General features: G+C 34.7%; 1 protein-coding gene across 3 annotated transcripts in view; it reads left to right on the forward strand.

The window, feature by feature from the left end:
- CNTN5 (contactin 5) overlaps positions 1 to 25,214 on the forward strand; it is a 579,795-nt gene that overhangs the window by 437,234 nt on the left and 117,347 nt on the right. For all 3 annotated transcript variants that reach the window (XM_052670906.1, XM_052670908.1, XM_052670907.1), the window contains 5 exons: positions 558 to 660; positions 14,819 to 15,000; positions 20,615 to 20,751; positions 22,578 to 22,707; positions 24,723 to 24,873. In XM_052670906.1, the coding sequence (XP_052526866.1) occupies positions 558 to 660; positions 14,819 to 15,000; positions 20,615 to 20,751; positions 22,578 to 22,707; positions 24,723 to 24,873 (703 nt within the window). The remainder of the gene's footprint in view (positions 1 to 557; positions 661 to 14,818; positions 15,001 to 20,614; positions 20,752 to 22,577; positions 22,708 to 24,722; positions 24,874 to 25,214) is intronic.

A 25,214-nucleotide genomic window follows, 5' to 3' on the forward strand; every position in this document is an offset into this window, starting at 1 on the left:
TGATACATATGATATCATATGTAAGTTTCATTTTTATGGTAAATAAAGCTTTGGTCTAGGAAAGTTCTCATCCTACATTAACCTTTCAAAATGTAAACATTAATATATGTCTGCGGAAATTAATCCTTTTTTCTCAAAACTTATTGTAGTGTTGCTAGTGGCCCTGAAGAGCATTTTAAAATATATATGGGATCTGAAAAGAACATATCAGATGAGGCATTGGCACAGACTGCCCAGAGAGCTGCAGTGCCCCATGTCTAGAGGTGCTCAAAGCCAGGTTGGATGGGGCCTGGGCAGTCTGAGCTGGTGGGGAGCAACCAGCCCATGGCAGGATTGGAACTGGATGATTTTTCCATCTTATATTTCTGTACTGTCCTTTCCAACCCAAGCTATTATATGATTCTGTGATTCTATAAATTGGGCTATTTATGCCAGTTATTAGCTTTACTGCTGGGCATGTTCAACGTTAAGCCACAGCATTTTTTCTGATATGTATATGATATGTCAATATATGGAAAACTGGTGATATTTCATTCTAAACATTTCTTATTTTCCAGGTGTGATGGGGGAGTATGAACCAAAAATTGAAGTTCATTTTCCTTACACAGTCACAGCAGCAAGGGGAACTACTGTTAAGATGGAATGTTTTGCACTTGGCAAGTAAGTCCAGATTATTTCATAATTAGACATGATTGTTTATTAAGATGTGACACGTTTAATTTGTTGTCCCATTGTTTTGTTGTATTGCATTTTCACAGACATCCCTTTCTGCACGCTTAAACTAATTATGAATTCCCTGCCCAACCATTTATGTGGACAGTAATTCGTTCAACTTAAAAGTCTGTCAAAATGAAAAGTAGTGTTCTCACAAAGAAAAAGAGAACAGTTTTTGTGTTGAAAATTTTATTACACTCATGCTTTTATTTATTGTGATAACATTTTAACATTTTGTTCTGCCAAAATATCATAATTGGAGAATAAAAAAGATTATTATCTTTTTTTTTCCAAAATACAGTTATTGTTTTTTTGTTTGTTTTTGTTTTTTGTTGTTGTTGTTGTTTATGAAGATCACAGCACAATGATCTGAGCATTTCCTAACACAGTTTGTAGAAACTGAAGTTCTCTCGTTTCTACCTGAGCTCATTGCTTTACTATTGAATATGTGTTTTGTATACATATCTAGGTGGGGAACTGATAGTTTTGATTTTGTCATGGCAGTTGCTGTTATTGTCATTGTAAAGAGTAAGTGTGGCAAGGATAGTATACATTCAGGCAGATCTAAACAGTGATTCAAGTGACTCAAAGAGAATATTGTTGCCTTTGTATATATATTAAAAAATGTGTTCCATAATTGAAAAATCACAATTAAAATTATGGATATATAAAAAAACACAAAAGATTTTCTTTTTCAAAAATGTACACCAAAATTAGAAGAGGTCTGTGTCAAATGTATCAGTGAAATCACACAGTACTGAACACCATTCGGTTTGTTTTTGCAGTGATGCTGTTTTTGCTCATATTTTCCCTGGTCAAACAGCTTAATATCACATATCCTGCCTGCTTTTCAAGTTAATGGCCTAACAGGGTACATACAGATTCCTCATGGGCTGGCTTGAATTAAGAAACAGCGGGAGGTATTTGCTTTGTACCATTTATGGTGGAATTTCACAATTCAGTTTGTCTAGGGCCACGTCAGGGGTTCCGTATGCTCTTCTTTTTTGTCCACCTAAGTAGGAAATAAATTCCAGAGGAAAGCAATTTTAAAGTAATAATTTCCTGAAGATCACCACTCCACATTGCTTGGTAAATGTGGTTTTCTAGAACAATCTGTTGAGGCCTGTCTTCGTCACCTGAGAGGACCTTTTTATGTTTTGATAGCTATTTTGACATTCATGTCATTTTTATTACTTTTTGTTGTTGTTGCTTTGATGGTTGGTTGATTTGGCTCAGGTTTTTCCCTTAACAATTTATATTTAATAGCTAGATGAGATTTGTCTTATATTTGCTTTCCTTCACACCTGTTTCTGCTGGCAATCCAAAATCATTTGATCAACATCCTAGTTAACCTTGGTGACTACATCAACAAAATATTCATAAACAACTGCAGAGGAATATCGTTTTAATTGTATCTATTTATGCCCAGTAACCTTAAAGTGAACAATAGGACAGTGCTCAATCAGTCCAAACAAAATTTAGGAGGCATGCAGGGAACCATCAGGCAGTGGCTGGATTTTGTAGATTCATGTTCCACCAAAATGTGAGTGGAAGCTTCGAAAAAAAATGTGTGGGGAGAACTTCTGTGGGGTAAAACACAATTTTTATATTTTGTACAGCAAAGACAAGGTAAGGGGCACATGAGAGAGAACAGAAAACCAATAAATGGGGAGATTTACAGAGAGACTAGATTACATGAGAAGAATAGCTGATTGTATAGGCAGGTTGCTCCAGGCTTCCTCCTGTCAGCAATGCTAACTACTTTTGTGCCGGGTTAATATCGGCAACAACTCTCTTTTAGTCTCCTGGCTATGGCTGGAGCAGTAACCAACATATTCGTTTCATTTTCTTCCTCTTGTTGGAATTAAATTGCAGTTGCAGGCAGATTCCTAGTCAACTGTCACTTTCCAGTGAAGAGGATGTTCTCAGAATGTTGTCAAGACCAAGCATAAAACATCTTGTAGGCAAGAAAAGCAGGTGCTAATACTTTCCATTATCAGCATCTTGAGATTTAGTAAACTGTCTCAAAAAGACTCAGTCTTTCAAGCCGCCATATAAGGAAGGTGATGGTCGACAGGAAGGGCTTCAATTAGTTCATTTCCAGATTCATATTTGGCACTGAAATTTAACAAGCAAACAAACAAAAAACAACAAAGAAAAACAGAATACCTGATCCATCAGGAAATTTAAGGTTCTAATAAGTTGATCCCATTTGCTGCTATTGCAATAGGCAAGTACTTTTAACATACATACTCCTTATCTTCTTATCAGGTTCCCTGTTCATTTTCATCACTTTCATTTTTTTCCCCATCTCTTATTTCTGATAGCTTGTACAAATTTTTTCTTGTTCTGCTGCCACAAGTGCCTATTACCAAACCATATCAGCTTCTAATTAGCTCTTTATTTAATATGTTGAGATTTGAAGTCTCAAAACCAACGTGCTGCTGTTTTCCTTTTGCTTTAATTTAGCAGTCTCAAAAATTGCTCTCCTCTTACGCATGTAATTGTGAGTATGACAGACATTCCAGCAAGATTTCCAGGCATCTGAAAACATTCCAAAAAGAGCCTAGTTACAGATTATATTTATTAATAGTGTTTATTTAGAGCTGCCAGTCACTATGACTATAGAAATTAAGTGAATTGGATCTGGGCTGTAGAAATTGAACAAATTGGAGCTGTGCAGCTTTTGTCTTCAAACTAAATTGCTTAACAGGTAGAAATTCTCCAAAAAGGATTTTATTTTGACCTACGCAATATGTTGCTTATTCAGTTGCAAGAGAAAATATTGTGTTGTGAATGTCAGAGATAAATAGATTTTGTAGTTTCTGAAGAATTCAAAATAATACAGAAATGAAATATGTCTAAATAATGTTATTTGAATGACATAATGCTGCTTATAATGATCAACAGTAATTGGCAAAGAAATTGCTGCATTTATCCATTGTAGATATATAACAAACAGAAGAATACAAAATAAATATATATGTAATATACATTAAAGTGCTTTTTGCAATTAGCTATGTTTAGTGTTTTGTCTTGGTTTTTTTAATGCTGATCTACATTTATTTGAAGATGTTTTTTACAACTACATTTACTCTTATACACACACAAAGACTTGTGTTTTGATTACTTCTATATTTTGCATATACCTGTACACGGAGCACATATATATGTTTTTTGTCACCCTTTTAATTATGTCATATTAATTAGGATCATTTGAATTTGGGCTTCTTTGCTAGTGTAACAGACAGTCGTATTTTTGGCAAAGAAAAATTCAGAAAAATAAACTCATACAATAATAAAGGACTAACTTTTTTAACTTTTCATAAGAACTACGTTACAACATGCTTGCAATGATTTCGGTCACAACACTCTTCATTTTAACACTTTCTGACTTTGGAGAATATTTATCTCAGAAGTACTTTTAATTTATTTTTACATGGGTCTTAAAAGCAATAGTAAATGGAAATAAATTTTATAAATAGTTTAGACAATGATACAGGACTCTGTTCAAGTTTTAAATACACTCCTTTCCTACAACCAAACAGTTGTGCCCTCAGAGGAAAGCAGCTCAAGAAAAAGGAAGTGTTAGTACAATCCTGCTCTTTTTTTCCCTTGTTTCAGGTATATAGATCTAGATTGACTTCTGCTTTCCATTTCAAACAATTTTTCAAACATACTTTTTCACACAGATATATTTTAAAACCAAGTTGCATCACATTACATGACCTTCACAGTTACCCTTTTTTTTCATTGTATTTTTGGCAATGCAACATACTATACTGCTGCTTTTACTTTGTTATCAATATAAACCTCACTGGTTTTTCTGGTTACAGCAAGGAAATAAAATATATATTTTTATTATGTGGTGCCTGTGATTCTATGATTCTGTGCCTAAAGCCAAGTTTGAGTGAGTAATCATATTTTATTTATCACTATAGCAAATCAGAGGATGTGGTCTATAGCCATATTTGCTAAAGTTTAAACTTTGCTTTAAAAATGGAATTAATATTTTAATGAAATATATATATATATCCTTTTTTTTTTTTAATGTTTTACTTGTTTTTTAACCACACAGATCATCAGACAGAGATTTTAATCACAAAAATCGATAGATAATTGTTCCGACAGTCATTTTTTCTTACATTTCATATGATTGTTTTTCTATATTTTGACAGAAGGTTTCATTTTGTGTTATTTTGATGCAATAGGAACATCTCTACAGTATAACAATATTATTTATAAATGCTAATTTAGTTCACTTTACTAATATAAACTCTTTGCCTTTACTGCAAAATAATCTCAGTAAAAGATAGGAATTAAAGAGATATTGACTTACTTTTATTACTTCTATTATGACGAGGTTGTGGTAAAACTATTTTTCTGGTGTTACAGTTAATTTTGCTTTTTGTATTTGATGTATTTGATGTGTGGACCACTCACTGGATAAGGAATTAGTTGGATGATCACACCCAGAAATTATTGGTCAGCAGCTCAGTGTCCAAATGGAGGCTGGTGATGAGTGGTGTTTCTCAATTATCAGCACTGAGATCGGTGCTATTTAACATCTTTGTAGGCAACAATGGGATTGAGTGCACCCTCAGCAAGTTTGCAAACAACACCACGATGGGTGGTGCAGTTAACATGCTTGAGTGAAGGGATGTCATCCAGAGGGACCTGGACAGGCTTGAGAGGCGGACCCAGGAGAAACTCATGAAATTAAACAAGTTCAAGTTCAAGGTCTTGCACCTTGGTCAGGGCCATCGCAAGCACAGATACTGATTTGGCAAAGAATGGCTTAAGAGCAGCTCTAAGGAGGATTTGGGGATATCAGTTGATGAAAGATTCAACGTGAGCTGGCAATGCGTTTTTGCAGCCCAGAAGGCCAACCACGTCCTGGGCTGCATCAAAAGAAGCATGGCCAGCAGGTTGAGAGAGGTGATTCTGCCCCTCTAACTCTGCACTGGTGAGGCCACACCTGGAGTACTGCATCCAGATGTGGAGTTTTCAGTGCAATAACAACATGGACCTGTTGGAGAACATCACCACAAAAATGATCCATGGAATGGAACATCTCTGCTATGAGGACAGGCTGAGAAAGCTGGGGATCTTCAGCCTGGAGAAGAGAAGGCTCCAAGGTGATATTGGATCTTCAGTATTTAAAGGGGAACTACAAGAAAGAAGGGGACAGCAGGGTCTGTAGTGATAGGAAAAGGGAAAATGGTTTCAAACTTAAAGACAGCAGATTTAGGTCACATATAAGGAAAAAGTCTTTCTTTACAGAGAGAGTGGTGAGGCACTGGAATGGGTTGCACAGAGATATGGTGGATACCTTGTCCCTGAAGACTTTCTAGGTCATGCTGGGCTAGACTGTGAGAAACCTGATCTAGCTGTGGATGTCCTTGTTCCTTGCAAGGGAATTGGACTAGATGACCTTTAATTGTCCTTTCCAACTCTGATGATTCTATGATTCTATATTCTGCTCTGCTCTTGTGAAACCACATCTGGATTATTGTGTCCACTTCTGGGGCCTTCAATTAAGGATTGATGTGGAGCTGTTGGAATGAGTCCAGAGGAAGGCCACAAAGATTATCAGAAGTCTGGAACCCTTCCCATGGAGGGACAGGCTGGTGGAGATGGGGCTTATCAGCCTAGAGAAGAGAAGGCTTCAGGGAGACCTCGTAGCAGCCTTCCAGTACCTGAACGGTACCTGAATGTTATCCAGGAAAGCTGGGGAGGGACTTTTTATAAGAGTATGTAGTGACAGAATGAGGGAAAATGACATTAAACTTGAAAGGGTAGCTTTAGACTAGATATTAGGAAGGAATTCTTCACTGTGAGTGGGGTGAGACTCTGGAATGAGTTGTCCAAAGATGTGTATGTCCCCTCCCTGGAGGTGTTCAAGGCCAGGCTGAAAGGACTTCAAGCTAGTCTAGCAGGAGCCATCCCTGCCTAGCAGGGAGGTTGGAACTAGGTGACCTTAACTGTCCTTCCCAACCCAAACCATAACTATAGAATTCTGTAGCTACAAATTCTATAATTCAATGATTCTCTTCTCTGAGGTAAACTACACCAACATCTCAGCCTTTCTTCACAGTAGAGGTGTTACATTTTTTGTGTCTCTCCTTTGGATGCACTCTAACAGATCAGTGCTTTAGTTTTGACAGACTGTAGTGGAATTGCCAGGTCACAGCTTGAACCAATGGTTGAGCACCAGGTAAGAAGGAGTAGCTTACCCAGGGAGCTCAGGTGCAAGCAATGCATCTGAGTGGCCAGAAGGAGTGGAGCCTGGATCCACAACTCCTCACCCTCATTTAAGGGTTAGCAACTGAGAAAAAAGAATCTCTCTGGGGAGAGATGGCATTCTTCTTGATCTGTCACTGGTTGTCAGATGGATGAGACAATTTTTCTTTGTTGCCTGCTGTTGCTCCATAGTGCTTATTTCTCATTAGGAGGCATTGTCAACACCTTTATTTGCCATACATGGACACAGAATTGTATGTAGTACTCCAAGCAAGTTCTCGCAAGAGCAGAGCAGATGGGGAAAATTGTCTTCTTGACCTGCTGGCCACTCATCTTTGTATGCAGCCCAGAATATGGCTGTTTTCTTGGTGGAGGCTTTTAATCCACTGGTATCTCTAAATCTTCTGCAGAGTTGCTCTCAATATGTTCTCTGAAACATTACTGGCAGTGGAAACTGCTTCCAGTCCACATGCCAGAATCTTGCAATTGGCATTGTTGACCTCCACAAGATTCACACAGGTTCTCCTCTCAAACCTGTTAAGGTTTCTCTGGCATGTCTATGGCACCACTCAACTTGGCTTCATCAGCACACTTACTGAGGATGCACTCAATCCCACAATTAAGATATTGCATTGTACTTGTCCTGACTCAGAAGTGCTTGTGTCCTTGAGGGACACCACACATCACTGTTGTCCATTTAGACACCGAGTTACTGACTATAACACTTTGGATATGGCAATCTAGCCATTTCTATTAATTGTACCCATATCCCTCCAATTTAGAGGTAAATACATTATGGTGGACTGTATCAAAAACCTTACAAAAGTTCAAGTAGATTACATCAGTAGCTCTTCCCTCCAACACTGGCAGTAGTGTTAGCCATGGGGTATGATCTCAGATCTTTATACCATGGTGGCAGTTGGAGACATAGTTCAGAAATGCTGTCAAAAGTGAAAAAAATTTTCAACCCCTGAAACTGCTCCTCTTTTAGATACTGTGTCTCTTTGTACTTTCCCATGAACATGAGATAGTCCTTGCCTCTTCCTATGACAACAGTGATAAACAGAGATACTTGTGATACTATAGATGAGTCCGTTTTCAAAACATTTAGTGCACATTTACAGCTCTCATTTCCACTATTCCTCGGACAATAACACATAAACTGTCACCTCCTACACAGGAGCTGCTGGCCAAAATGAAGCATGAAAAGATATGATAAATCACTACAGTGAAAAATGAAGGGTGGGAGATTGAGGAATACTAAGAAGTTTTTAATATATAATTTGCAAGTGAATTGAAAGCTAATTTTGACTTAACTTTTATATGTGTTATTATACTCAAAATGCAAGATCCCTGGCTTGCATTAAATGGAACAAATCATTCTAGTTAGTACATATTCAATTGCTTGTGGAACTAGAGATTCAAATACTGTATGCTTGCTTGTTTTTTTTCTTTGCAAATAGGAGAAGTACCAGGGGAACAAAACAAGCAAGAATGTTAGGACTGTCAAATATTAGGCAAATCATAATGCAGAATTCCATAGATAGCAATTTGCTTTCAGTTTCAAAAATGATCTTTTCATGTACAGATCACAGATCTGTAAAATGTCTGCTTGCTCTTATAACATGGAAATATTAATATAAAATAGTGAAAAGATTTGACTAACATTAAACTGCAAGCTAGAGAAAAAAAATCATATACAAATATATGTTTCTAAAACCCATATGACAGAAATTCATGCTCCTCTATGCCCTTTCACACCACTTCTCAGTCTCGAAAGCAGTTTTTGTTAATTAATTATATTGAGTGCCAAATATGAAAGCTGTGAAATCTACTCTGCACATTCACTGATAACAAAACAATCCCAAGAGGTAAATGAGTGCACTCAATAAAAAAGTACTTGTCATTTTTATTCGTAGAGATGTCCTTCCACCTGGAGACAGACTTTTGATTAGAAGAAGGAACCTTTTTAAATGTGAACATACCTCTTTGATGCTCAATTTCTTTATATAAGACAGGAGCAGATCTAAGATTTGTTTCCTTCCATAGTACATACTTTTAATGTCAAATAAATCTTAGACTTCCATCAATTTAAAGTTCATTTTTAATCTACAGTAAGAATTCATATAAGGTGCTAGAGTAGGATTGGATTTAGTTCCCGTTTTTCAAGTTAGATTTATTTCTACACTCCTTTGAGAAGATTTTCTCTTGAATAGACTTTATAATGTTGCAAATATTGGAATCATTCATAGTAATGTAATAAAGATTCTTTGGTAAATCCCAGGTAGCACTCCCAGGCCTCATTCTGCCTCACTCTGACTAAGTGCTTTATACTTACATTTTGTTATTTAGATTTAATTGCTTTTATCATATGACATTAGAAAAATGGAAAAAAATCAATCCCAGCAAGCTGCAAGTCCCTATCAATAAGACATCAGTCATGAAGAATCAGTATTACCAGTTCCTTCTCTTTCTCTCCAAGGACCACCAAAGAAAACTTGCAAATGTAACTGAAAACTCTGTTTGGTAATTTAGACAACCTTGATTTATATTTAAAGACAAAGGAGAATTTTTGTGAATGGTTGCTTTTAGCTTCTATGAAAGGTGACCTTCAAATTGAGGACAAGAATGAAACGCTTATGCTGCAGAAATCTGCCTGCTTCCGTTTACATTCCAAATTTACTACCCAGAAGCACATATGTTGGATTTCTCTCTGTGTCAGAAGTTGAAAGGATCAGAAGGAAAGAATTTCTTGCAATTTGTAGATTCTTCATGCATTATCTCCTATATTCACACAACAGATGTCATATATGATTTTTACATTTCAAATTTTCTCATATGCTGTTTACATAACCATATCCAAGTCAATGGCTTATGACATCTTAACTGTTTTTATGTCCTTATAAATTTATAAACATATAATAATGTGTCCACTTCAAAGTATCTCCAGACAGCAAATTGAGATAGAGATTATAAAAAGACTAAAAAAAAAATCACAGGATGAATGAAGAAAAAAATGAACTTTGTCCATATTTAACAATAGTAAATAATTCATTGCTCCTCTATTCCATGATGTAACATCCATTATTTAATGATGAGTAAGCAGAGTAAGGAATTTTGCAGTATGACCAAAGTTGAATTCACAGGAGCTGTTCAGCATTTTCCACTAAATTTGTCATTACCTAGCCTTGGTGTTATGATTTCTCTGATTTAATGCCATTCTCTAACTTCTAAATGTAGACACAAAAATGGAACAGATTGCCCATGGAGGTGGTAGATGCCCAATCCCTGGAGACATTCAAGGTCAGGTTGGACAGGGCCCTGAGCACCTGATCTAGCTGTAGATGTCCCTGTTCATTGCAGGGGAGCTGGACTAGATGACCTTTATTTATTTATTTATATTTGCAGCTGAAAATTAGAAATTTAGATCAGCAGAAGAAGTATTTTAAATTTCCAAAAATATTTTTATTTCAGATTAAATTGGTAAACAAAAAGTGTATGAAATTTCTTCATATATGTTTTTCATAGCACTTCTATTTCTAATGAGACTTGTGAATATTCCCAACAAATTCAAGAGCATTTATCCTAAATAATATTTTGCTGAAATGTTGCACTTACATTCTCTTCTAGATAGGAATACAAAATTATAACTTGTATTTTCTTAAAAACCAAAGTGAACAAAATTGCCGTAATGGCTACCACAGTCACAGATTACCTCTGAATTTTTTTTCAGCTCAAAAAAATAGGAAGGTTAATGATAGTATTTTGGAATTAAATGGTTAATTTATTTTTTCCCAATGATGCTAAGATTTATCAGCAAGATTAAACACCTTCCAAAAGTGAGAAGAAAGCTTATCTTTAGTTTAACTGAAAGTTGTGTTAAAGTACTCAAAGGAATTAAATGTGAGTCATTTTACATACTCAACAAGTAACCAATATTCCCATACATTATCTGCTTAGACTCAAATAAATTATAGTTATTACAAGATTTTAAAATTTTGCATATTATATTATTATATATAAACTCAATGTGATACTTTTATTGTCAGTTGTTTTAAAAATAAATAAATTAAGCTGTGGATCATTTGAAAAGATGGACAATATTTTGTTGATGATCACAAATTTTAGTTAGCTTTCATGGTAGATCTTGTGAGTTTTCTAGAACAGTCATAATTTTATTCTTTCACATCCTTGCCCAGATATTTTTCATACTTTCATTTTATACTCACACGAGTCACAAAGGCAAATAGGCACAGATATTTTTTTATTTCAGATGTAAAATTCATACCTCACTTGTGAGTTATGCAAGGAAAATAAGAAGCTTCCTTAAGCAGAGCTACAAGATGTCTGTGAATAATGATTTGCTGTTTGGATGTACTTTCCTTTGAAAATCATTACATCTACACTCTAAAGTAATTCTTCCTCCTTGAAAAATTCCACTTACTACTTCATACTGATGAAGAAAAAAGGGAATTTTTAAAATATATTTCCTAATGACCCAGAGAATATCTAGTTTCTTTTTTATTTGCCATGTTATACACACTTATTTTCTGTAGCTCACACTAAAGCAAATTTCAAAAATTTAAAATAAATTTAAAGGAAATTTTCTGAACACTTGAATTTCAGAATAATCTTGTAACAGCTAAATGAGACAATAAAAGTTTATAGCTTCATTGTTTCATGGAAATATGTACCATGAAAAATTCCATTTATCATTCTGATGTATTGAACCAGTTTTCTTCCAAGACAATAGAAGACATACCTCAGCTTTTTTTGTTGTTGTTGTTCTCATTGTTTTACTGTTAGTAGGGCAGAAGGCCTGAATTATGGGCAACGCATGGCAATATTATGGTGCAAAATAGATTATACTTGCCCACTTAACTTGTTCATAAAACAGCAGTTATTGAGTAGTACTGCACTGTACCAGCACGAAGAATTTACACTGTACGCCAGTCTTGCAATCAATAATGGTTACTTAATATTTGCCTGGCTAGAACTGCTGTTTTGCAACCAGTAAGCATGGCATAATTATATTATATATAGAAAGAGTACAAGCATGTAAACAGTTCATACTCCATGATGAATCCAAAACAGTTCTTGTGAAATCTCCATGAAGTCACTAAAGAAAGACTGACTTTGAGCATCAAAGTGAAATGTGGAATTAGAAATATGAAAAAAAAAAATAATATTTTTGTTTTGTGCTACTTCTAACATATCAAAATAATTCCTTCCAGTACCAAAAGGGAGTCTAAAAAAAGGAGGGGAGTCAATTCTTTGAAAGGGTAGATAATAGCAGAATAAGGGGAAATGGTTTTAACTTGAAGGAAGGATTTAGGTTCGATGTCATGGAGAAGTTCTTTACTATGAGAGTGGTGAGATGCTGGAACAGGCTGCCTAGAGAGGCTGTGGATACTCCATCCCTGGAAATGTTCAAGGCCTGGTTGGATGGGGCTCTGGACAGCCTGGTCTATTATTAAATAGGGAAGTTGCTGGCCCTGCCTGTAGCAGGGTTGGAGCTTGATGATCCTTGAGGTCCATTCCAACCCAAGCCATTCTATGATTCTGTAATTTTGATAGTTACTTGTATTTTGAAAGCAAATCAAAATATGTAGCCATGAACTGGAATATCAAATGGGAAAGATAAAAAAAAATTAAAAAAAAAAAAAAAAAAAAAAAAAAGTAGGTTTTATTGGTTTTGTAAAGAAAAAGAGGTATCCTTTTATTTTTAATATTAAAAATGGAACAGGATGAAGTAGTGTTTGATAAAAATGAAAAATTCTTCATGGATTTCTTCTGTAGGGACCAGTAATAAAAACCATTTTGAAAGAACAAAGAGCTATTGTAGGAACTAAATCTTAGAGATTAATCCACACATGTTCAAAATGAAGTAACTTTTGCCAAGTAATCAACACAACAAGCTATTAAATGATTATGTTTCTGATATACTCAAACAAATAGCGGATACAATTCCAGAAACTGTACTTTAGCCAACAAACAAACTTTGTAAAGGCTGTTGTGCTTACAGACTCAGTGAATTTCTGTGGCATTCAGGAGATACTAACATCCAGTCAGGAGTCTATGAATTTTTTTAATCTTAATAAGGCATTTGAATTTGGAGCAACTCTGCCAAAAGTCTGATCCCAACTTCAGTTTTTCACTTCCCAAATTTTCGCTGGCTGAGAAATAAATAGAACCATAAACATCAATAATTGTCTGTCACGGAATTAACTAGATCAATCTGTGCCTGTGACATGGGGGCAGTAAGCCCGTAGGCCTCCCAGCCCCTAAAAATGGGAAGGAAAAGGCAAAAGGGAGATGGGAGCTGGGCTCAAGGAAAAAAAGCAAAACAGAACAGTGGCAACAATCTAAGGAGGAAAACTTATTTTACTAACTGTGATATCGCAATGCAAGATAACACAATATAATCAAATCTAATTGAAATTGAGACTAATAGATCAAGTAAAATAGGAGACAGAAAGAGTTTCCAAGTCCAAGCAAACCTGAAAACTTGGGATGGATAGGAAGCACTCTCTCACACACACCCTGCAAAACAGTAAGAGCGAGCAAGAAAGAGGAGGGGCCAGATCCCATGACTTCTGTGATGTACAGGGACAGGTACTCGGAAATGGAACATTAACACTTTAACTTCCAGTGCACTACATGATGTTATGATGTGGAATACCAAAAATCAAAAATCACAAAACCATGACATTGCCACACCTGTATTTGTTGTATATCAAATCAGTCAGCTTTAAATATTGGGAAAAGGGTTTGTTTGTTTGTTTACCACAGCTTCACACAACAGCAGCAAATCCCATCAGCTGAATAGAGCAAATTATAGTAGAAGTGAATAGATTCTTTAAATTTCAATCTCTGCCAAGTGTATATCCCAGTCTATACTCCCACAAGATCCAACTGTATCCATACCCAAGTTAAGACTTGAAAGCAATTCAAATGAATCCAAGATATTTTTATGAAAAAGAATCAACATGTAATTGTTACATTTTCTTGTATAATGTCCACCTGTCTTTTATCTGAAGTAGTATAGCTCACAGCTCACAGTCAAACAATAAGGACAGTTCTTTTTTTTTTCCCTAAGTATCTACTGCCATATTTAGAGAAATGTACCAGAAAACCATGGAATAAAAATCCTGTAAAATGAGGAGTGCTTGGTCTGAAAAGAAAGTTGAATGAAGTCAAACATTAACTAATCTAGTTCTTCTCTCAGTATGATTGTAAATGAAAAATTGGAGCTTTCCCATAGTCCTCTGTGGAAGCTACAGTGATAAACCCTTCCTCTCTAGGGAGCAAGTATGTAATTCAGTCAGAAGTGGTACCTACCAAACTAGTTTTATAACTTAATATTATAACAGTAAAGGTCTGCAAGACTTTGGTCACTTTATTTTACCCTAAGTACAGTGTTACTGAAATCCCACATGTGGTCAGATGTATCAATTACTGACCTCCAAGATTGCGTGTTTATGGTAGGAAAATCAAGAAGTGGTGGAATTTTCTCAGTTCATCTAGTGTTTGAAGTTGTTATTTTCTTTTACCTACAGAGTGAATATGTTCAGGAGTAAAGCATAGAGTTCTGAAGAAGCTCTAAAGAGAGCACTTATAATGATTTATTTGATCTCAATAAGATCTTGGCCTCCCTTGTGGATGAAACAGACAAATTCCATGTAAGAAACCATTTGTTAAAGATTCCCTGCAGAAAGTGAGCTTTATCAAGCATATATGAACTTCATTGTGGTTATATTTTATTGCTCCTTAGATTATTAAATGTTTAAACTACCGGATCACAGAATCTACATTCTTAATAGTGAAAGAGTGCTAACAGAAATTTTACTAAATATTTCAGCCCTGTTCCAACAATCTCTTGGAAGAAAGTTAATGGTCATAATCCAAGTAAAGCTCGTCTGAGAAAATCCCAAGCTGTGCTTGAAATACCTAATGTTCAGCTAGAGGATGCAGGGATGTATGAATGTAAAGCTGAAAACTCACGTGGAAGGAATGTCTTCAGAGGACAGCTACAAGTGTACAGTAAGTGTAACTGAACACAGTACTATACAGCAATGCTTTGTCCAAGGATTTTACTGTTTATGAAGTATGCTAAGGTCCAGTAGAAAATAAATAAATTTCTTCAGAATTAAAATCATTATTGAATTAAGATATATATCTTTGTTCCCCAGTAATGAATTGAAGTCTGAATCATGAATGAAATTGACTTCCTCAAAAAACTAGCTTAAGATTTCATTTTTCCTGATTCTTATGTGTTGTCTTCTTTTTAAGAAGTTTTGTTATAATTTGAAAAGTCTATAATTTTTCACAGCAAAATCACAGATTAGAAGGGACATCTGGAGATCACCTAGTCCAAACTCCTGCTAAAGCAGATTCCCTACAGTAGGTTGCACAAGAAGGTGTCCAAAGAAGGAGATTCCACAATTGCTCTCAGCAGCCTATTCCAGTGCTCTGTCACTCCCACAGTAAAGAAGTTATTTTGCATATCTTTGTGGAATTTTCTGTATTGCAGTTTATTCCTGTTGCCCCTCATGTTGTCACTGGAACCACTGAAAAAAGCCTGGCCCCATCCACTTGACAGTCTCCCATTAGATACTTATGTAGGTGTTGACAAGACCCCCTCTCAGTCTTCTCTAGGCTGAACAGTTCCAGGTCCCAGTCCCAGACCCCCTCTCAGCCTTTCCTCATAAAGGAGATGCTTGCAGGCCTTAATAACCTCTATGGCCCTCTACTTGATTCTCTAGAAGTTTCTTATTTTAGAATCATGAAATTTTAGAATCTTTTGCATTGGAAGGAATGTTTAAAAGCAGTCCAGACCAACTCCCCTGCGATGGGCAGGAATGCCTACAGCCATCAGGTGCTCAGAGCCCTGTCCAGCCTGACCTTAAATGTCTCCAGGGATTTGACACCTACCACAATTCTCTGGACAACCTGTGCCAGTGCCTCACCACACTCACAGTAAAAAGTTTCTTCCTAACATCAAACCTAAATCTACCCTTTTTTAGTTGAAAGGCATACCCCCTTGTCCTAACAAACATTACAGAAATCTACTTCAAATTATCTACATTATCTGTTTAACAGCTATATGAAACACATATTATTATATTTCTGTTATATAAAGTCTACTACCATCTTTAAGATTATCTTATACAGAATTCAAAACAAAATATGAATCAAAGTTTTACCTGTCTGCAGTAGTAGGAAGCGAGTTCAGTGCAGGTAAGAGATCTTTCAAGTGGAGGAGACTGACAGCAAACTTCAGCACATAAAACAAGAAATAAAAATTGTTAATAGTTTCTTGAAGTAACATTTCTCAGCCTTGAGATGAAGTACTCCCCAGTGAACTTCTTACATCAGAGCATTCCTGAAAATAACATTAGTGTCTCTACAAACCCTGACATCTCATTCCAAAGTTGGTTGATAAGAAAGATTTTCGACACAGAAAGTGTAGCCAGTTTACAAAGTTCTCAGTATCTTTTGTTGAGAGCTGTTGCATCAGGATATATGAGGTTTACTCAAAACAGTATTCGCTCATACACCTTTCATTCATAACAACACTTGGCATTAATAGTTTTACTTAAAAGCTCATTTTCACATCTTATTGCTACAGGAAACAGAGATTGTTTTTTATCTCAGAAATTCAGATGTAGACCATCCTTCCTTACCAGAGAGTTCTTGTAAAATTTTAGAAATTTTGCAAGAATTCTAGGACCAGTTTGTGTCATTCTGTGACCAGTTGTGGTCTCACAATCTGCATGTCTCTGTAGGATCAGACTGTCTATTTGAATATTCATTTCATCAATTGCATCTAATCTGGGTAATCACTGAATGTTTTGGAGAAGGTCCACAGCACTACATCTGCCTGTTTGATTGGATTTAGTAACAAACTACTGATTTTTCATTTCTTACCTGGTGCTGCAATACAGATATACCATGACTGCTTGACACAGCTAACTCTTCAGATGTTCAGAAAGTGGTATTTCGGTTGCTCACAATTTAAGATTGATGTAGTCCCAGCACTTGGTGGAAATTCAGCTGTAGACATGACAAAGTCATTAAAAATATAATTTTGATAATGCAAGGCATCTTCAGATACTTGACTGCAACCTATTTTTGAGAGATGTGGTTTTCCCCTGGTGATCCACTCATACTGCCATTTATGTGAAATTTTGTTCAAGCTGAATCTGATTAATAGATGAGAGCACAAAAGATACAAATTGAGTGGAGAAATTGAACATTAACCTTTTGGAGTCGTGGCTCCTCCTTAACTTCTGACTACTTTCATGTTCCCAATGGCAACTGCTCTGTGCAGTCCCTGCTTTTTTCTCTCTCTGACCCTGCTGAGTTTGCTTATGTGTTACCTACTCACTAATATCAGCAGAGTTGTGATGTGAACCAGAGCATGAGAACACTTTTCCTTGCTATTTTCCTTTCATCTGAATCAGTTCCCTGGCAATTATACAGAAACTGGATAAAGAGAGGAAGATTGTACCTTCAGCTGAAATCAGTTGTCTTAGCTTTCTCACCTATTTTTGTTCTTTAAACTTTCAGAAAATGAATTTCTTTCACTGCAGACTTCTATTCACACTGTAAGATACTGTCTGAAGTCATTTTTCTACATAAAATTTTCTCTTAAATATTCTTTCAGCCATTTTCTTTTTAATTATTTGAGAAAGTAGGCTGAATTTTCTGCATCTTAACTTTTTTTTTTTTTTTTAAACATAGGATGTAATAATTGGCCTGCAAGCTTGCTGTTTTATCGCCAACGTGTTTTTATAAAATATTTTTACATTCTCAAATAAAAATATGGAGAAATGTAAATTAAATTAAATAAATGAATAAATAAATCACAGGGTGGATAGTGATTTCAAAATTTTTTCAGCCCTGTAGAAAGTTATAGCACAGTACCGATGAAGGCCACTGAATAATAAAACACATCCTTCTACTCTTACATTTACCCCACAAACTCTTCCCTAAGCAGATAACAACTGCCAAACATCCATTTTTCCCCTAGCCATTAATGTTGCGTGTATAAAATAAATAAATTAATTAAAAATAATTTCCAAATCTGTTTAAATACACTTTAGAATTTATATTTTCTAATTCAAATTAACTGTAATTATGGAAGGAGGTTTCTTTTGCCTGCATGTATGTCAAAACAACACTTAAATTTTTTTTGTTTGAAAAAGAAAATAGTCAGCGGTCATAAATGCAGTTAAACATTTCATATTTTTCTCTTTTAATTATTGACAATGTTTAGGAACAAGTGTTAAGACATTATGCAGAAAGGTTCTTGCTGATGAGCAAAGAATAAACTAAGTTTTCTTGTGGCAAAGTAAGAATAACATAGAGAGGAGGAGAATTCAAAATGTATGCTATTTGTTTTAATTATGTTTTTAGTTCTGTTCCTATTACATCTACATATTGCTTTGCCATTTTATTCCAAATTCTCTTGCTTCACTTAAAGGAGAGAAATTCTGAGTCATTATCTTTGCTTATAGAAAGACTGATAATTCTGAATCCAAAAGCTATTAAGACTGTTAAAAAAAAAATAGAGTAAAAATACTCCATGTAGCAAAAAAAAAAAAAAAAAAAAAAAAAAAAAAAAAAAAAAAGATTATTGATACTAATAGATTGCACAATTATGTTTTTCCCATGCCATGACAGTAGAGGCCAGTAGGTGGGAATGGTGGTTTTCTGCCAGGAATACCTCCACAACCAGTCATGGTGATGCAGTACTTAAGTGTAATCACATTCACTATTTAATTCTTTATGGTCTTGTTCATGGTGACAACATGAAACTGTATATGTTTTGGGTTGTATAGTAGAAGTTCCAGAAAAAGCAAAATAAGGAGAGAAATATAAAGAATACCAGTTCAGTGCCTCTTTAAAATTGCATAATTTTAAGGCACCACTAGCTAACTTGTACAATTTTTTAGGTACTCATTAATCTCTCACCTTTTCCAAAATCACCTTAGCTTGCTCATTTTCGAAGTAAGGAAGTGCTTCCCAGACTGCTTCCTTTGTGCATACTGAAATACTTCAGACAGTTGCAGCTAAACAATGCAATTGAATTATGTTCTTAGGACAATTAGTAGGCAACAAGTCAGCAAGGACTCTCACAGACTGCTCTGAAGTATTGCATGGGATCTTTTGATTAACATCAGAATCCAGTGATTCAGTGCAGAGGAGCATTTATGACGCATACCTTCACAGTACTGAGAATAAAAAAAGATGGAAGCAGTTGGTTTTGGCCTTGGTGTGGAAGAGAGGCTGGGTTTTTGTTGTTGTTGTTGTTGTTGTTGTTTGTATTTGTTTTCCCGCAATAAAAGAGGAATGAGAGATTCTTTCTATGACACATGTCCAGTTTCTGACAACTATCTGGTCAGGGACTTTTATGCATATTGTTCTCTGCTTAGGAATGATACACACCCCTTTCACTCTCTGTATAATACTTGCATGAGATGTAAGCTACAAGAAGTTTGTCATCTGTCATGCTTCCTCATACCTTTTCATATATTTGATTGGTGACCTGTCAAATGACAGCTAGATTTAAAGATTTATTTTTAAACTTGGTTCCTCACATTTAAACACGTTATCAATTATCCAACAATTGAAGCAGAGAATCTGTCGTGATAGAACTGAATTTCCACTTATTCAAAGTAGAAGAATTTTATATTCCTTTAAAAATGAAGGTAATTACCTATTTATTCTCTACCATTTAAAATCTATATAACAAGTATCTTTAAGTTAATTAGTCAGATCTATTACCCTCTTTGTTACAAAAATTGATGCTGCTACATGAAAACCCAGAATGTGTCTTTTAAGCAAATATATTTTTAATGAATACATAAATTCTTTACTGGCTCATACTAAGTTTTCTAAATGGTACAATTCTAGAAACAGATACCGTATTGATCACTGAACTGAAGATTTGGATGTCTTCAAAAATGCTCCCTACTTATTACATGAAATCCAGATATTAATGATCACACGTATGGCTAACAACAGACTAGCTTAAAAAAATAAAATAAAATAAAATAAAATAAAATAAAATAAAATAAAATAAAATAAAATAAAATAAAATAAAACACTGACTTGCTATGCAAATCCTGTTAGTAATGAATGTTGGAAATCTCATGTGGGTTTTATTCTTAAAAACATTAAAAGCATTTTCTCTCTTGAAATATGAATTAAAATCAAGAAACTCATAGACTATCATGATTCACATCCTTACTAAAATTAAAATAGTTTAGATTTTACAATGTTACTAAATTTTGTATTATGATTACAAAAAAAATATTCCCAAATCCACTCATAATAAATGCATTAATATGTATTACTCTAATTCAATCCTTTGGACTGATTAAATCAGGCAGACTTTCGATTCTTGGCTATGATACTACTCACTGCTTGATGCCATTATGGTATTTCCTTTAAAGTTAAGTAGTATCATTTCATTATTTTCATATTTCCTCTTTCGGCTTTGGTTGTTTGCTTAATTATGTTTCTTTTTGAGGCATAGACTTTGTAAAAAACATAATTCAAGTTCTTTAACTGCTTAGGTCTTAGCATATCTGCTAGACACTTATTATGTGGTATGCTTCATACATAGCGTGGTATATTTTCCTTGCAGCCTACCCACAGTGGGTGGAGAAACTTAATGATACTGAATTAGATAGTGGGGAACAGCTACGATGGGAATGCAAAGCCACTGGAAAGCCAAGGCCCACGTATCGTTGGCTGAAAAATGGAGCTCCTCTCTGGCCACAGGTACATTAGATGTGGTGTCAACAGTAAGCTGCATGTTTCTTTTTCAGTACAGATGAGTTTAGTTAAAGTTATGAAAAGTACATCAGAAATGAGTGTTTTCTCTATCAGTTTTTAAAGTGTAATTATAAAGACAAGTACTAAACATTTGTTTCCTCTGATTCAACTTAACATAGTATTGCAATCATTAGTAATTCTCTCTAGTTCAAAATATATGGGAAGAACTTCCAAACTATGCTTGTAACTACACTGCCACTGTCCTGTAATGTTTAAGTAGTCCCCAGTACATTTATTTAATTTTCTTTTTTAGACAGTGATATTAATTTAATCGCAAAATTATGTTAGAGGGTAACAATTCAGAGAAGGACTATCTTTGCTTAAGCATATGCTCCCGTATATCTCTCCCAATAATAGGTTATTTACTGCATAGCATATTTGATTTTTACTCACCAACACATTTGAAAGCTATGTAAGAGGGATAAATATTGTCCTGTTTTCATCAGTTTTCAGCTCTCTTCAGAACTCACCATCAATACCATTAAAATGTTCCAAGAATGTAAACTCTTCAATACACTCACCTGATATATTTTAAGGGTCGATCTAGATAAAATTCTTTTTTAAAAGAACACTTAGGTCATGGCCTGTCATTTGTTTTACTTTTTTCTATTTTTCTCAGTGAATAATCAGCATATCAATGCCATTCACACCTTGGTTGTTTGTTTTCTTTTTGTTTCTGTTTCTTTTCTTTTTTAGTTCTTTTTTCTCTCCTAGCACCTTTTCTTTTTAAAATCTCAAGATATTTAAAGACAGTTTTGTAAATTTGTTTCATACTTTTTTTTTTTTTTTTTTTTTTAATTAAAATAAAGCTGTTCAATCCTGGTAGAAAATGTCTCAATTTGTAAAAGTATTCACATAATTCACATAAGAATTTACGAATTTACGATACTTTCTTCTCAGTGACTGTTGCTTCCATCTGTGAGCATCATCTAATTATGCAAAGAATGAGATATAAGCAGAGTTTATTTTTGAAGATATGAGGCATTGATAATAACGTTGTATGCTTTATTTTATACTTTTCTGCCCTTTAGAGTGAGCTATCAGTCCTGGAATTGATGTAGTATAAGTATCTGTACTTTTTGGCTTTCTAATTTTCTAAATCAGTTGCATTAGACTTTTAATTTCATTTAAAATTAAAGGTTTACAACCAAGAGAATATTTTTCATAGTTTTCTCTGCAGTTTGACATATCTTTTTAGTAATCTTTAACAAAGCCAACAATATGTGTTAATGAAACCTAGAGATGTTTTATAGGAGTTCAAATTACTCCTCATGGAGTTCCATGAAGTACATATACCCATACACAGCTATTAATGCCTTTCTTTTACATCTATGGTAATTATTTACTATTACCATACCTTTCAAGCAACAAATTTGCTCCACTCATTCAAACAATCTTTTACGTCTACTTTTGAGAAAAATAGTGGCATGACTGAAATTGAACTGAAATCAAAGATTTGAAGATCATCATATGTGTTCCACTTCCATACAACTGACTTCTCACCCCATTAAAGTTACCAGGTTGAACTGCTTTTAAAAATCATGTCACAGTGATAGCAGCAATCAAAGAAACAAATAGACAACAGCAAGCATAGGATAATATTTCCTTTCAAATATTCTTGGAGGTTTTCCTGACCTGCATCATCTATTTTATTTTTGCCATCTCTTAGATAGCGAGAACAAAGTAAGCCCAAGGAAGTCTGTTGCTGACTTTTATTTCAATTCAGCAATGTCTTTTTTCCCTTTGCCTTATACTTTCTTATTTCATTACAGAGCAGAATTGAGATGGTTAACAGTGTACTGATGATCCGCACTGTGAACATCTCAGATGCTGGAATGTATCAGTGCTTAGCAGAAAATAAGTATGGCACCATTTATGCCAGCGCCGAGCTGAAGATTTTAGGTAAGTATTATCAAAAAGAACAGACTTCTCCTTTTTTCCTGTTTATCCTGCTTAATAATTACATTTGTTCTTGGCATCTTATGATAAAGAACAGCTTCTGTCAGTCCAGGTTTCGTAAAGCAGATAAAATTGGCTTCTTTTATTCTCTTGTTACTTATGTGTGACTGAGCCCTTTATTGACTGGGAGAGCAAATATCCTTCCATTAATTGAGTTTTTTATTTTGTAAATTACAGCTTCAGTTACATTTTGCAAGTTTCTAGGTCTATGACAATTAAAATACATGGAAAATAATTTTTAATTCCTCAAATACAAGTGCAAGTAAAGAAACAGAGGAATATTAGACATATTGCTGATTAAATTTGTATTATTTATATTACTTCTAACAGGGCCATTAATCAAAGGTGATTAAATACGATGCTATATTACATATTTAAAAATTTCTTTTAAATTCAACCAAGACTGATTGAATACTGGCAGCATTTCAGCTAGTATCTGACACTAAAGCAAATACACTATGTAATGTTTCTCAGAAAATGAAGGAAAATTTTAATTTTTCATAAGCTCAGAGGGAGTTATTGAAGAAAAACATGAAGCATGCCTCATCAACACTTCCTAGCTTTTTATAAATCAGAATGTGATAACAAGCAATAGGACACTGAGACAAGCTTTTGAGAGACTCACTTTCTCTGAGCCACAGTCAGTGGCTGCACTGTTTCCATCACTTTGCATGTCTCTTTGAGGTTCAATCAGGAAAGAGATCCTAGTTACTTACAGTTTTTTCATTCCCTTTGTTTGTTTGTTTTTTACTTTTTTTTTTTACCTATACCTATTTTATCAAGTAGCTGTACATTTTCTTTGGTGTTCTGTAACACAGTACATCATTAGCATGTATCGCTGCAGAAAAATTGGCCTTCATTTTGCGACTGCAGAAATTGTGCCCCTGTTAAATTTACCCATAATATTGAGTTAAAGTAGCTGCTGTGATTTTTTGGATTCTTAAAGGGAAAATTACAGAATAAATTGCCCTTATACATATCTCTGATATGAAAATTACCAAAAATGATGGCAGTACATTGCTACATGTGTGAGGCAATGAAGCATAAGATGTTCTTACATATGTAGTTGAGATACTTGGGGAGGAGAGGAATTGTTGTCTCTGCTTTTCCAAAATGAGCTTGAAAAATACAAACAAATGATTTCACAGATAATCATAGAATGATTCATGATGGAAAAGACCTTCAAGCTCATCAAATCCAACCATCCCATTACTAAACCATGTCCCTTAGTACCACATCCATTCTTAAACATCTCCAGGAATAGAAACCATCATCACCCTGAACAGACCATTCTAGTGCCTACAGCTTTCCTTTCTTGTGAAATTACAGTAATTACTAACATTTTTCTAACACATTATTATCTTGACAACGTTATTATAATCAATGGGACTTCTTGAAAAAGGGTTTAAACAACTCCTGTACAAAAAAAAAAATTGGTTAAATATCTCCTGTAAAAAAACTCTCACTTTTCAATCCCCAACACTTAGACAAATAAATAAATAAAATGGAAAGTAATGCAATTATTCTAACATTAGCATTATTTATAAGAATTAACTCTAGGGAGTTCAATTTAGATAGCTATGGAATTGATATTTCTTTACTTTTTAACTTTTTACTTCTAACAAGCTATCCATGAAATCCAAAAATTTCAGAAAAGGTGTAGCCTAATAGCTGTGGAATTCAATTTCTAAAGCTGTTGGATTTAAAAAAAAAAACAATTTTAACTTAGCATGTTAGCATGGATAACATCTCCTTAATTAATAACTTGATTAACTTACAGACCTACCATTTAGTCTTGAATGTTATTTCAAACACCTTCTAAAATCCCATCTAATCAGCGGTATGGCCATTGCAAAACCATAAATGAAAATTCTGTACTCCAAACCAAACTATTAGAATGTAATGAAATGGAAACCTATGATCATTTTCTGTAGAGTTAATGTGCTTCTTTCCAACAGCTTCAGCTCCCACTTTCCCACTAAATCAAATGAGGAAAACAATAATTATTACCAAGGGCCAAGAAGTTGTCATTGAGTGCAAGCCACAAGCCTCTCCAAAGCCAACTATCACTTGGAAGAAAGGAGACAAAGCTTTAAGGGAGAGTAAGAGGTCAGAAGCCTGTTCGGTAAACTAAATATTGTCTTTGCATGCTTGATTCAGTGGTTCTAAATGAAAATGCAGACAGTAACAAGAACGAGCATGCGTAAGCATGTCTATGACTAGCATCAAGAATGAGTATACATAACCATGTCTATGACCAGTGCAAAGAACAAGCGTGTGTAAGCATGGAAATGGCACAATTATTTTGTCAAGATTATGAGGCTGATGGTATGGACTCTATTGTACCCACAGTATTGAAATGAAAACTTTTCAAATTGTTCAGAGATGAAGACAGATGAAAAGACTGTTTGGGGTTTTTGTTCCCTTTATTTCCCTCTATTAATTTCAAA

The sequence above is a fragment of the Tympanuchus pallidicinctus genome, unplaced genomic scaffold, assembly GCF_026119805.1.
Source record: "Tympanuchus pallidicinctus isolate F22 unplaced genomic scaffold, pur_lepc_1.0 scaffold11, whole genome shotgun sequence".
Taxonomy (NCBI): domain Eukaryota; kingdom Metazoa; phylum Chordata; class Aves; order Galliformes; family Phasianidae; genus Tympanuchus; species Tympanuchus pallidicinctus.